The sequence below is a fragment of the Pinus tabuliformis genome, chromosome Q (genome assembly GCF_031772625.1).
Source record: "Pinus tabuliformis cultivar Carrire ecotype Pingquan chromosome Q, CPIR1, whole genome shotgun sequence".
NCBI classification, from domain to species: domain Eukaryota; kingdom Viridiplantae; phylum Streptophyta; class Pinopsida; order Pinales; family Pinaceae; genus Pinus; species Pinus tabuliformis.
Window position 1 is genome coordinate 231,808,254 of NC_142296.1, and position 13,414 is coordinate 231,821,667.

Genomic DNA, 13,414 nt, shown 5'->3' on the forward strand with positions numbered 1-13,414 from the left:
AAAATCAGGATTTAATCCCGATTTTTTGAAAAAATCTTAACTGACTTCTTCTTTTTTTGCCGATTTTTACGATCTTTTCCCCTCACCGATTTACTCCCGATAACGATTTTCGCAACATTGGTTCAGTCTTCCCCTAGTGGTTTGCTATGTAGGCAAGATGAGTGGTTCATCCTTCTCCTGCTGAGACACAATCATAGGGTGAGTGGTCCAGCCTTCCCCTAGTGATTTGTTGTGTACAAGGTGAGTGGTTCAACCTTCCCCTGGGATACCCCATGGCGACATGTAAGCAAGATGAGTGGTTCATCCTTCTCCTGCTGAGATATCCTACCCATGCAGTCTGGGACTCATGGGAAGTACCTCTCATTTGACCAATGAGTAGGGAAATGAGGATAGGGACCATAGTACTCCCAATGGACGCATCGTGTACTACCGTACTCCCTATGCTAGGATGATATTGATCTGGGATCAATTGGAACTAACTTCATGTTAGTAAGAGTGGTATGAGACACTCTCTTTATTTGGAACTGATTTCAGATCAGTAAGAGTGGTATGAGACACTCTCTTTATTTGGAACTGATTTCGGATCAGTAAGAGTGGTATGAAACACTCTCTTTCATCTGGGACGACTTTGGGTCAGTAGAGAATGATATGATACATTCTCGATCACTTCTTCTTCTTCATAGTTCAACAAAGCAGAGCAAAGAAGTGCAGGGCACTGCATTGATGGAAGAGATAGTACACACTGGCAGATGGATTAGCAGATGGAGTTCTCCCTAGTTGAGAGGGAGTGTTAAAATTGACAACTAGAGCCAAACTCCATGTGGGTCATCTTATTTATGGCAGCTAATATTTTTCTTTTATTCCTCTCTTCGAGAGGTGTAGGATTGATCTAAAGATCATCTTATTCCAACATGTATTTATGGAGATATGAATTTATTAGTATTATTGACAATTTGTCAAGGTCGGCCAGCAACCAAATTACCCCAACTTATCCTCAACATAGCATTATAAATAGAAGAGGTCTTCAAGTCATTTGACACACATCTCTTGTGATCTCTTTCCACTTGTTTTGGATTTTGGTGGAAAGAGAGATCTAGAAGAGAAGCCCTATACGCTGTCCTAGAGGAGATCTAACCCTAGCCACAGATCTAAAAACAAGCCCTAGACACAGTCACAGTGAAGGCTCCCATATGCAGTCAATAAAGACATCTAGCCGCAGAGAAAGGAGATATCTAGCCGTAGTTTGATGAGAGATCTATACGCTGTCTAAGGGAGCTTCAATACGTTGCAAAGGAAGCCCTTAAGAGCCCTAGCCACAGGTCTAGAAGAGACCTTAATCCGCTGTTAAATGAGACCCTCAAACGCAGCTAGAGGAGACCCTAATCCGCTGTCTAGTAAGCCCAACATCTGCAGTCAATAAAGAAGGCCTAACCGAGATCTAAAGGAGCCTTAATATGCTGTTAATGAAGGTCCTATGCGCTGCCTGAAGAAGCTCCTATACACAGCCTAAAGAAGCCCTTATAAGCAGTCATAAAGGAGCCCTAATCCATTGTCAATGGAGGCCTAATTCACAGTTAAGTAAAGACCCTAAGACGCAGCACAGGTAGCCCTAGAATGCAGCAAGAAAGTGTCTTAACACAGCATTAAGATACATGTATAGACAGCGTGTTTGCTGTAGGTGTGTAATAAAGGAAGCTGGTATGGGCATGCCTTAAGGACTGTTTGCTAAGTTGATTAGCCACAGTTATAGATTGAAGGAATGTGTTGAAGTCTGCTCCATAGATCAGCATATGTACACAGTTAGATGCTTGAAAGTGCTGCTGCGTTAATGATGTTTTGAGGACATTTACTTCAGTGTTGCTATGTGCTAGGCCACAGGCCATAGCACCATAGCAAGGGTTACTTTGGGGCTGCTCTCTTAGGACTGTTTGGAGATTATGAAGGAAGTTTAGGTCTGCCTGAGGTGCCCTTATCAGATCAGCAACTTCTCACAGTCAAGGGAGTTTAGGGCTGCACATTGTGCCCTAACCAGAATTGCTGGAGCAGCTAGCAATCGGAGGAATGTTGCATCAGGATATGCTACAGCACTCTTAATTGGTTGAAGACTGTCATAATGATGTAATTTCCACTGCTGCCATAAAATCTCAGATTTGTATATTTGTACTATCTCTCTCTCCGCTGAACTATTGAAGAATATAAGAAGAATTGATCAAGGGTTTCCCCACATTGGGGTTTGTCTCTAGCTGGTGCCACATCTTGTGTCCTCTTGTCTTGGCCAATGTTGCAGGAAGCGCCCCCCCCCCCGGATCCTAGGCCCGAAGCGCGCCCCGTACGGAAGCGCCCCCGGAAGCGCGATTCCGAAAATGGCGAAGCGCGCTTCGGCCTTTTTAATGCGCTTCCTAGAAATTAGGAAGCGCCGGCCCCGAAGCGCGCTTCGGATGGCGCTTCGGGCCAGGAAGCGTGCGCTTCACGCAGCGCTTCGGAGCACTTCCTCCAAAACCGCGCGCCCAAGGGAAAAAAACATCATTTTTTTAATTTTTTTTTAAAGTTAACTTAAGTTAGCATTGAGGGGGTGGGTTAGGGTGAGGTTAGAGTGAGGTTAATGAGAGGAATGAAAAGAATAAAGCCCCCATTCATTCCTCATTTTCTCACTTTGAGTTTATGAGAGTTGGAGAAGAGAAGAGAGGAGAGGAGAAGAGAAGAGAGGAAAAGAGAGGAGAAGAGAGGAGAGCTTGGAGGAGTCAAGAAGGAAGAGCAAGGAGAGGAGGAGCTTGGAGCAAGAGCTTGGAGGACTTCATCTACAAGAGCTAAAGAGGTAAGTTCAAACCCCAAACTCCCTTATTTTTTGTGACAATTTTTTTGTATTTTTCTCCTCCCTCTCCTACTCTTTCCCATTGTTTCTACTTGCTCCTTTATTTACAGGTTGTCCACCACCTATATCCATATTCCAAGATGGTGTTCTTTTGGCTTCTATGTATCATTCCACTCTTGGTTTTAATGATGGCAAGGGTGAGGAATAGAAGGGAAGAAACAGAAGAGGACATTGGTGATGGTCCTAATAGTAGTGACCCAATGTATGATGAGGAGGAAGGGTTTGAAGAGGAAGGGGATGAACTTGAAGGGGACACTGAAACACAAGATGGGAAAGCTACATCAACACCCTTGTGGAACTATGTGACCAAACTTGATGGGGGAAAGGGTGGTGGATCTTACAAATTTGTGTGCCCTCATGGTTGTCATGGAGGAAAACCATATTGTGGTTCATATACCCGTCTGAGGAGGCATCTTTGTGGGGTGCTGGACAGTGATGAAAAAAAGGGTTCTGTGGGGGTACAAATTTGCCCAAACATTTCAACTGAAGAAAGAAGAAAATACATCCAAATAGAGATGGCTGCACAACAAAAAAACAAGAAACAAAAAACTCATTCTGAATCAAGTGCAACCTCTAAATTTGGTAGTTGCTCATCTCCTCATGGTACTTCTGCAAGCTCTGGAGGTAGAAGAACAATAGGGGATTTCCTTAATGTTGCTGGGAGGGATGATGTGGATGGAAAGATAGTCCGTTTTCTTTGTGCTTGCGGTGTACCATTCAATGTGCTTCGCTCTCCCTATTGGCATGAAATGGTAAAGGCCATCAATGAAGCCCCAAAAGGATACAAAGCCCCCAACTATGAGAAAGCTAGAACAGTGTTATTAGAAAGAGAAAAAGCTAAGGTTCAAAGAGCTTTGACACGTTTTACAAATGAGTGGATAGATTCTGGGGTATCCATTGTATCAGATGGGTGGACAAATATTAGAAACCAACATTTGATAAATGTTCTTGGTGTTTCTTCTAGTGGTGCAGTATTTATTGCATGTCATGACTCCTCCTCCATCACTGCATCTGCACAAAACATTGCAGATCTCCTATTGAAATCAATCAAAGATGTTGGGCCGAATAATGTGGTTCAAGTGATCACAGATAATGCAGCAAATTGTAAGGCAGCAGGAAAAATTATTGAGCGTACTCATCCACACATCTTTTGGTCTGGGTGCCTGGTTCACACATTGAACCTTTTGATGCATGATATTGTGAAACACAAAGATTGTGGGTGGATTGCTGAGGTTTACAGGAAAGGGAAGCAGCTCATTAAATTCATCACAAGGCATACAAGGGTAAACTACTTCTATGGCACTTACTCCAAGTTGCAATTGCTTAAAATTGCAAAGACAAGATTTGCTAGTTATTACCTCACCTTTAGGCGGCTAGTGAGGGTGAGACAAGCTTTAACTAATCTGGTGTGTGCTGAAACATGGGATGAAATTAACACTGACACAGATGGTGCTAATGCAGTCAAGGACATTGTTCTTGACAGTTACTTTTGGTCACAGGTTAAATATGTTTTGCAATTCACCAAACCAATTTATTACATGATCAAGTTTGCAGATTCAGATCGACCAGTAATTGGGGAGGTGTATGAGCAAATGGATAGCATGTTGGGGCAGATTAAAGACATTGTTGAGCCTAGAGATACCACCTTGTACAATTATATTCGTGTAGAGGTGCAAAACCGATGGGAAATGCTAAATATTCCATTGCATGCATTAGCATATGTTTTGACACCTAAATACTATCATCCATCATGGCTTTCAACACCAGCACCTGGGGGGGGAAGCAGGAGAAAACCACACCAAGATAAAGAGGTTCACGAAAAATATATGGCTGCATTGAGTAAATTAATCCCTGATGAGGAGGACGCTGCATTGGTACGGAGACAGGTGAGCAACTATACGCTCAACACTGGTCCATTTGGGAGCATGCATGCAATTAAAGATCGAGAGACTTTTTCTGCTCTTGAGTGGTGGAACATGCATGGAGGGGGTACTCCACTTCTACAGAGTTTGGCATTGCGGGTGCTATCACAGGTGGTAAACACTTCTTCTGCAGAGAGGTGTTGGAGCTCTTATTCTTTCATCCACAGTGTTAAAAGGAACAGGTTGAGTTTAGACCGGGCAGAGAGCTTGGTTTATGTTCATTACAACTTGCGATTGTTGTCCCATTACTGTGAAGATGCAAAGTCTAATAAAGACTTGTTGATTTGGGACAAGAATCCAGAGGAGCCCAATTTGGAGGATGGAGTGTTGCGACTAGAGCAATTAGAGGATGCTCTTTTCCAGGTATGTCCATTGTGGTATGAATTTTCCAATTTTCCCTTATAAAGCATTTCTCTAATTCATGTTTTTAATTTTTTTGTTAACTAGTGTTTTTTTTTTTGCATGAATTTTTTGAGCGATTCTAGGATGATGATGACCGTGTTGATATGCCACCACCCCCACCCCCATCTGGTCCCTTGGTTCCTAGGTTCCATGGTTCAACACCAACAGCAGGGGGTTCTTCTTCATCAGTTTCAATGCCACGACTTACACAGGCACCATCTTCTTCATTGCCACCACGTGGAGGCCCGCCACCACGTTCTATTCGTGGTGGAAGGAGGAGAGATTAGTAGATATATTCACAATCTACTACTTTTTGTCATAGATTACTCATTAGACTTGTAGACTTGTGAATTTGAATTTTGAACCTTTTTGGCTTGGCGGTGACCAAGTGACATATTTTGTAAACATTATTATTTGAATTTTGGACATGACAAATGTTGACAGTTGCTCACTTGCTAGATAAATCATAATATGCTCTATGTTTTATGTTTTATAATATGCTTAAATGTTTTATGTTTTATAATATGCTTAAAAATTTGATGTATGTTTGTAATAGCTAGAATATAGATGATTGTTGTACATACTAGTAACTACAATGGAATCATGGATGCCATATCTATCTTGATTTATGCAAAAATATGTATGTTTTCATGTCTTCTACAATTAATTTGGTATTTGGGATGTTTGTTTTGAGTATAAATGCAAAAAAATATAAAAATATATATATATATAGCAGACGCTTCCGCGGACGCTTCGCTTCCTAGATTTTTGGAAAATGACGCTTCCGCGCTCCCGCTTCGTGCAACATTGGTCTTGGCTTGTCTTATGCGATTTATGTTTATGTTCTATCTGCAATTTACTATCATGTTAAATGTGATTGGCGATTGCTAATCTGGAATTGATCTTGAGCTAATATGAAAAATGGAAGTAAATTGCACTAAGCATAGAACATACCAAAATTTAACAATTCCACATGTGCATTTGGCACCAACTCAACTTCACCATTTATTCTGTCAACCTTGGTTGACACTTTCAGATTAGTAATCAGACTATCAAGCATACAAAGAAAGATTTAAAGGATTCAATTTGTTGCAATAGACATTTATTGTAGTAGTGACATTCAGTTCACTTAAGTTCTTGAAGGTCACCGTGTTTATTCTGCAAAGGAATTTTTTGTAGAAACCATATTTTTCATACATAATGGCTTACAACATAAGGGCATGCAGACACATGAATCACAAAAGCAAACTTGCTTTGAAAAAATTTCAAGTCAGACAAATCTTACAACACATGCTTGAATTTAATATATAACAGGAAAGTAGCAACAGAGAATCATAAAAAAGATTCCACTACCTACCAATTTCAGAAGAATATGCATGAACCCTGGCTAGCACATAAAAATTACATTAGCATTGTTGGCAGGGGCCAACCAAAGTTACCAAACTCATCATTTATTTCTGACCATGCTTTTGCCAATTCTAGGTTACAATGAAGCTTTTTCCAGGACAAATAATTCTTAGTTCCAATGAAAGTTTTTTTGCCAAGATAACTTTCTTCCTTTGTCCAAACTGATCAAAAAAGAGCAATCCTGTGAGTAGCATGTTTATCTGGAAATCAGATTATTTTTGGAAATAAAACTAGGGGTATAGCAGTTAAATGCTTCGAAAACAAGGGATCTCCAAAAAGTGAACAGCGTTTTCCACACTGTTGGCTGCTATAACATGATTATAATTTTAGTGCAGCAATAGATTCAGGCTTGAAATCCACTCTTAAACTCAAAATCCTTCGTACTTCAGCAGGTGTTAACCTCCATGTCATAGGCCCCGAGTTCTCTCCCCAGTAGTCTAAAATCTCTGAGACTTTTTCTAAGTTCAAGATAGTTGCCATTTGTGTAAGTCGTGCAAATTTATCCCTAACAGTTCTTTGTGTCATACTAGAAAAGTGGCCAACAAGTGTTCGAGCATCTCTATCAAGCTGTAAACCACCCAACTGATTGAATCTCTTCTGCGTCATTATCACTTCCAACCTTTTAACAATAAAGTCTATGATTAAATGCACAAAAGAGTCATAATTATTTGTTGTCATGATTGGTTGCAGCCAAGTTACATTTGTCTCAACTGCATGCAGCAGCTTTTGTACCCATGGATCATTTATTTCATTTTCAGCATATTGTGTTTCAGATAATTCATAGCTTACTGTGGCAACAGCATCCATGATTGGGCGGAGACGGGGTGTTATACTGCTAGCTAGTTGCTCTAAACTTGCAGTCAGAACTTGTTTGAAGGCATTGCTTGTCTCTGCCAGCTCTGACAAGCATGACTTAACTTTTTCTCTATCAGCTGGTGCAGAAAACGCCTGTAATAAAGAATAGTAATTACAAAATTTTAGAAATTTATCTTCAATACAAATAGAGAATGATCTAATGCAAATGGAAAGATAAACAAATGTTCAACAACAAACTTTAACACGAGGAAATGGATTTCAAGGCAAAGTAATTAGTTTTAACAGCTCAAAAATGTGTCTAAAATGAAAGCAAACTAGAACCTGGTTGAGAGTCCAGACAATGGATCCCCTTTTTCAGGTTCTTTCAGGTTAAATGCAGGTAAATGCGAAATCTAAATGCAGTATACCAATGCAGCATTGTCCAACACAGAGGGAGAGAATGATTCAGACTAAAGGAAATAAATGAGTAATAAATAGCTTACCTCTGTGCAGCACTCCTCAATTTCGTGTCTGAGCTTCAGAACATACTCACTACTAACATCCAAATTATTTAAAGCAGTTGCAATTTCAGTGCCTGTTTTGGACACCCCGACACCCCCTAAAAACAGCTTGCCACCCAAGTTCGGTTCTCTTATCTTCCTCTGCAAAGCCTCCTGGAATTCATTGTTTAACAAATTAATAGCACCATTAAGAACTGCAAGTACAGACTGGACATTAGAAGTAGACGTAGCCCTTCTGCAACAACTCTGAAGCACATAAAATACATCATCCACCATTGAAGTAGTAAGCCCATCAGAAATAAACTCGTCAATCGTTATGGCCTTTTTTACATTCTCCACCATGAAGAATTCTTCAAGGATGACATAAAATCCTATCAACTCTTGAACCGCACGACTAAATGCACCACTTCTGAATGCATTGCTAGCACGTGGACTAAGTTGGGCATCCACAGATCCTACCTCCCTCATCTTTGTCATCATAAATTGAGTGTAATCCTCACTTAACTGGGTTAATGACAGCATTTCTTCCAAGTATATTTCAATTTCTCTTGGATCTGGCCCTTCTGGCGCCCCTACAACTGATATCAAATTCTTATTCTGCGAACTAATCTCTGATGCTAATCTTGCTAGTTTCCTGTAATCCATGTACTTCTTTAGAAGCACGGTGCCTCTCGAATCACATTCTTCGTGCAGCTCCCAAATCGCATAGACTATTCCATCTTCACCACAAAGACTCCGGAGAATCTCATCATTCCCCTCAATTGCCAAGACAATATCCTTGAACAGATTCGTCAAACAGCCTACAAAGTCAGCCTGAGTCTGCACCCCTGCTTGCCCCATGGACTGCTCTGCTATATCCATTAACCCTTCAAACTCCAATCTAGACCTTAAAGCAATATCTTTTCTCAAGTACGAAACATACACCTGTAAACCTTCTTCCTCGAGACCCAAAGGAGCGAAAAGCTTGATAAATCTCAGAACAGTAGAATGATCCCGCTCTTCAATTGCATTGGAGAGCTTCTTCCTGATTACACTCTCAAGCTTTTGCTTCGATTCAAGAAGTTGGTTTCTCTGCTCTGTTGCAGTCTCTCTACCTCCCTCAGAACCTGTCACAATGGAGTCACTATACTTTGCATCAAGCTGCAAGAATGTCTCTACGTATTTGGCAGCAGACTCGTAATCCTCAGATTCAAGGGCTTGTTTAGCACCATCTATGCAATTCCCCCTCTCCACAATGGCATCAATTCTTGTTAAAGTGGACTGAACGCGAGACTGGGCAAGATCTAGCTCTCTCACCTTGCCACTCACATGATCTGCAAGGTCACAGGTTGAGCTTACACTTAAGAGCATCTGATCTGAATCAGCCTTCACAATCTCCAACACTTCAGAAGATTTATGGAGATCACTTAACTTCTTCTCCAGCTCATGGCGCTGCGACAACAACGCTTCCAACTCTTCATCGATGCCTCTCTGATGAGCAATGCATTCATGCAGCAACCGGGTCATAGAACCTACATCTGTCAGGTTCCTGATCTGCTCTATCATGTCTTTGCTTCCAAAGCTAATTGATGGAACCCCTCCTTTACCCAGGTCATCTTCTGCTAACGCCATCCCCTTCTCTCTGTCTATTAGCAAGCTATTGGAACGAAGTACTAATGATGTTTGGTACCTTCACGAAGACCTCCTCCTAGTCTTCTGGTAATGATCCATATCCATGTATAAGAGGTTTCGAAATTCGAGTTAGACCTGTCAAACTATAGCATGAGTTGTTCAATGCCCTTGTTCAAACTGTTACATCAATCAACAGCATTGCTATACCCACATAAACCCTGCAGAAACCAGTATTAAAGAGGCATGCCCACATCAGATTCTAAGCAAATATATGTGGAACAAGGCATGTCCACATCAAACTCTAAAAAAAATACATATGAAAATATGCACGCCAAAATACATGTGAAACAAGGCATGTCCACATCAGACTGCACAAATTATAGTGTCAGACATTACTACATCAAATTCTGCGCATATCAGTGAGAAAGTGTGGCTTAGCGCACGAAATCTCAGCACAAATCAACAATACAGGCCCGTGGCCGTGACAAAATATTAGGGAAACCATGCCCACATATACATTTTTCAGAGATCCGTGAAAATAGCAATGCCCATGTAAATTTTGAAACAAAAGCCATGATTACATCTGTTTCTGGACGAAACTATTTGAAAACTGTTGATGCGCAATGCTGCATGCCAACATCCAATTTTTGCACAAATCTAAGGAATCCATAACACAATACCCACATACAAGCAGCAACTAAAAACCCTAATCATTACATATTGTTGCAGAAACCAACCAAATGCAATGAATCGGAAAATTTATTATTCCATATAAAAATGCTTCAGTATATGCCTTGCAGCATATGGGTTTCTGCCCTCCAAAGTCAATTCACACTTAAACAAATCGGCGACTGTGTGAACCAAGATAAATTTAATTCAATTTAAAGACCCCATTTACAGATTGGTTGAGAAATCAACTAAATGCAATGAATTGAAAATTTAATTATTCCATATAAAATTGTGTACATGCCTTCGGATATGGATTTCTGTCCTCCAAGGCCAAGGCCAATTCAGACTTAACAATTCGTCGACTGTGTGGGACGCGCTACATTCAATTCAATTTGAAAACCCCACGAATTTTTTCAGATGAATGGTGACCTTGACCTCCGCTTGTGTGTGATTAACAATTGTCGGAAATATATATCAGTACCAAGCACTGTATATATCAGGGTAGAACGAAATCCATGTTAGAAGATTGACATTAAGAGTTGACATTACCACATTGCGTTGCATTGCATGAGGTTTGGATTGCAATTGTTACATTGCATTATGGGAGGGTTAATTTCAATTTTTTTTAATTTGGATGTTGCATTACAGGGGTTTTAATTTCAATTCTTTTTCAATTTGGATATATTTTTATGAATTGATTAGGATAAGTTTCACAAGTTTATTTGGGATAAGGAGCTAAGAAAAAATACTATAGTGAAGTGTTTAATCTCACTCATAAGCATCAACAAAAAGCATACATAGATGTTAAGAATAATAATTCTTGGAAAGGTGTCCACATGGGGTAGCTCAAGCGGCAAGGGCCGTGGAAATGAAGTCTCATCGAACCGGAAGTCTTGGGTTCAAATCATGGGCTACCCTTCCCCCGTAGAGGGGTACATAATGGACATGTAAATCGGAGAGTCTCACCCCAGCTTATAAAAAAAAAAAAAAAAAAATTCTTGGAAAGGCAAAATTTTTATTGTTTATTTAAGGTCTAATTCTCATCAATTTCGTTGTGAAACAGGGGTTTGGAAAAGGCTAAAAGAAGCATAGGAGGAAAGAGTGTATTTTTTGTTCTTCCGAAAAAGTGGAAATAGGAAAATATTTCATTTTAGAATGCGAGACCTTCAAAGACAACATAGAAAGTTACACAAGTATTTTGGGAACTAGCTCTTGGGATAATCTATTCAATGACGAGTTTGTCGAGAATTTGGGAGTGTTTATTTTGAGGCTTCACACGAAAAGAGTCGAATACAACAACTAGAGGAAGAAGCAATTTGTCTCATAAGTTATCTTTAGTCTCGTGGACGTTAAAAAAAAAAGTATTTCATTCTTTCTTTCTTTCTCATAGTTATACATCTATTTTAACTTTAAGAAGTTCCTAATGAGATTAGAAATAAAGAACAATTCCTTGAGAACACGATGTAACAAAAATATTGATCCGCCTTTATATGTTAATTTATGCAATGTTCTCTTCTATGTATGTATTTTAACTTTAAGAAGATCCTAAAAAAAACAAGTTTATTTGGGATAAGGAGCTAAGAAAAAATACTATAGTGAAGTGTTTAATCTCACTCATAAGCATCAACAAAAAGCATACATAGATGTTAAGAATAATAATTCTTGGAAAGGCAAAATTTTTATTGTTTATTTAAGGTCTAATTCTCATCAATTTCGTTGTGAAACAGGGGTTTGGAAAAGGCTAAAAGAAGCATAGGAGGAAAGAGTGTATTTTTTGTTCTTCCGAAAAAGTGGAAATAGGAAAATATTTCATTTTAGAATGCGAGACCTTCAAAGACAACATAGAAAGTTACACAAGTATTTTGGGAACTAGCTCTTGGGATAATCTATTCAATAACGAGTTTGTCGAGAATTTGGGAGTGTTTATTGTGAGGCTTCACACGAAAAGAGTCGAATACAACAACTAGAGGAAGAAGCAATTTGTCTCATAAGTTATCTTTAGTCTCGTGGACGTTAAAAAAAAAGTATTTCATTCTTTCTTTCTTTCTCATAGTTATACATCTATTTTAACTTTAAGAAGTTCCTAATGAGATTAGAAATAAAGAACAATTCCTTGAGAACACGATGTAACAAAAATATTGATCCACCTTTATATGTTAATTTATGCAATGTTCTCTTCTATGTATGTATTTTAACTTTAAGAAGATCCTAAAGAAATTGGACATGAAGAACAATTCTTTAAGAACATGATGTAACAAAAATATTGATCCACCTTTATATGTTAATTTACGCAATGTTCTTTTCTATGGATGGATATTATCCACGAGGTTTTTGAACATTTTACATTTTGTATTTGAACTCCTTTCTTATGATGATGATTTATGAACGAATGATTTTTTTTAATGTTAATTTATGCTACTTTAATTTTAATAAATGAAAAACACATATATATATTATATATCAGTATAGATTTATTTTAATTATGTATCTATAAATAAAAAATACATAAATTACATATTACATATCAGTCTGGATTTATTTTAATTATATATCTATCAAACTTTGAGAAAGATCAAATATTTTGAGGTGTAAATCTATTTTAAAGTGAAAAAAAAAAATAATAATAATAATCTCTTTTGAGTGTTTGGTAGATCCACAATTAAAATGGATCTAAGTTGGTGTTATATATATATATATATATATATATTGAATGTTAATTCATGCTACTTCAATTCTAATTAATGAAAAATACATAAACTATGTATTATGTATCAATCTAGATTCACTTTAACTCTATATCTATCAAACATGGAGAAGGATCAAATATTTTGAGGTACAAACATCTTTTAAAGTGAAAAAAAGATTGATCCTTTGAGTGTTTGGTAGATCCACAGATAACATAACAGAACATTACAACATCTCTTCCATATTGAGCTAGAGAGTATAAAAATCTCATTCCAATTTTGTATGGAGAGATGATTCGATTTACTCATAGAATTTCCTTTGTTGTAGTAGTTTAACACATATTTTTCCATCCATGTCAAGGAAACATAAAAATGGTTTTTTTGTATGAAATGTTTCCAAGCTTATAGCAATTATTATACTAAAAGTAAATAGGTGAGATTGTTTCCAAATTATAAAGCTCTTTACAATGTGTAAACCATAATGCAAAAGATTTTGTAGTTATAGTAAATATTAATTGAAATTATAGATAT

The 13,414-nt window shown here is 38.3% G+C and overlaps 1 protein-coding gene across 1 annotated transcript; it reads right to left on the reverse strand.

The window, feature by feature from the left end:
* Window positions 1-6,584: 6,584 nt before the first annotated feature.
* LOC149219040 (conserved oligomeric Golgi complex subunit 4) lies at window positions 6,585-10,753 on the reverse strand. The gene is made up of 3 exons (XM_089384228.1): window positions 10,501-10,753; window positions 7,902-9,748; window positions 6,585-7,551 (listed from the first exon to the last, which is right to left on the reverse strand). The coding sequence occupies exons 2-3, from the start codon at window positions 9,528-9,530 to the stop codon at window positions 6,922-6,924; spliced, it is 2,259 nt and encodes a 752-aa protein (XP_089240354.1). The 5' UTR covers window positions 9,531-9,748; window positions 10,501-10,753; the 3' UTR covers window positions 6,585-6,921.
* Between the last annotated feature and the right edge of the window lie 2,661 nt (window positions 10,754-13,414).

Coding starts and splice junctions, on each gene's coding strand:
- LOC149219040 (XM_089384228.1), bottom strand. CDS start 9,530: ATGGCGTTAGCAGAAGATGACCTGGGTAAAGGAGGGGTTCCATCAATT. Junction 7,552..7,901: donor TTGAGGAGTGCTGCACAGAG/GTAAGCTATTTA, acceptor TCTTTATTACAG/GCGTTTTCTGCACCAGCTGA.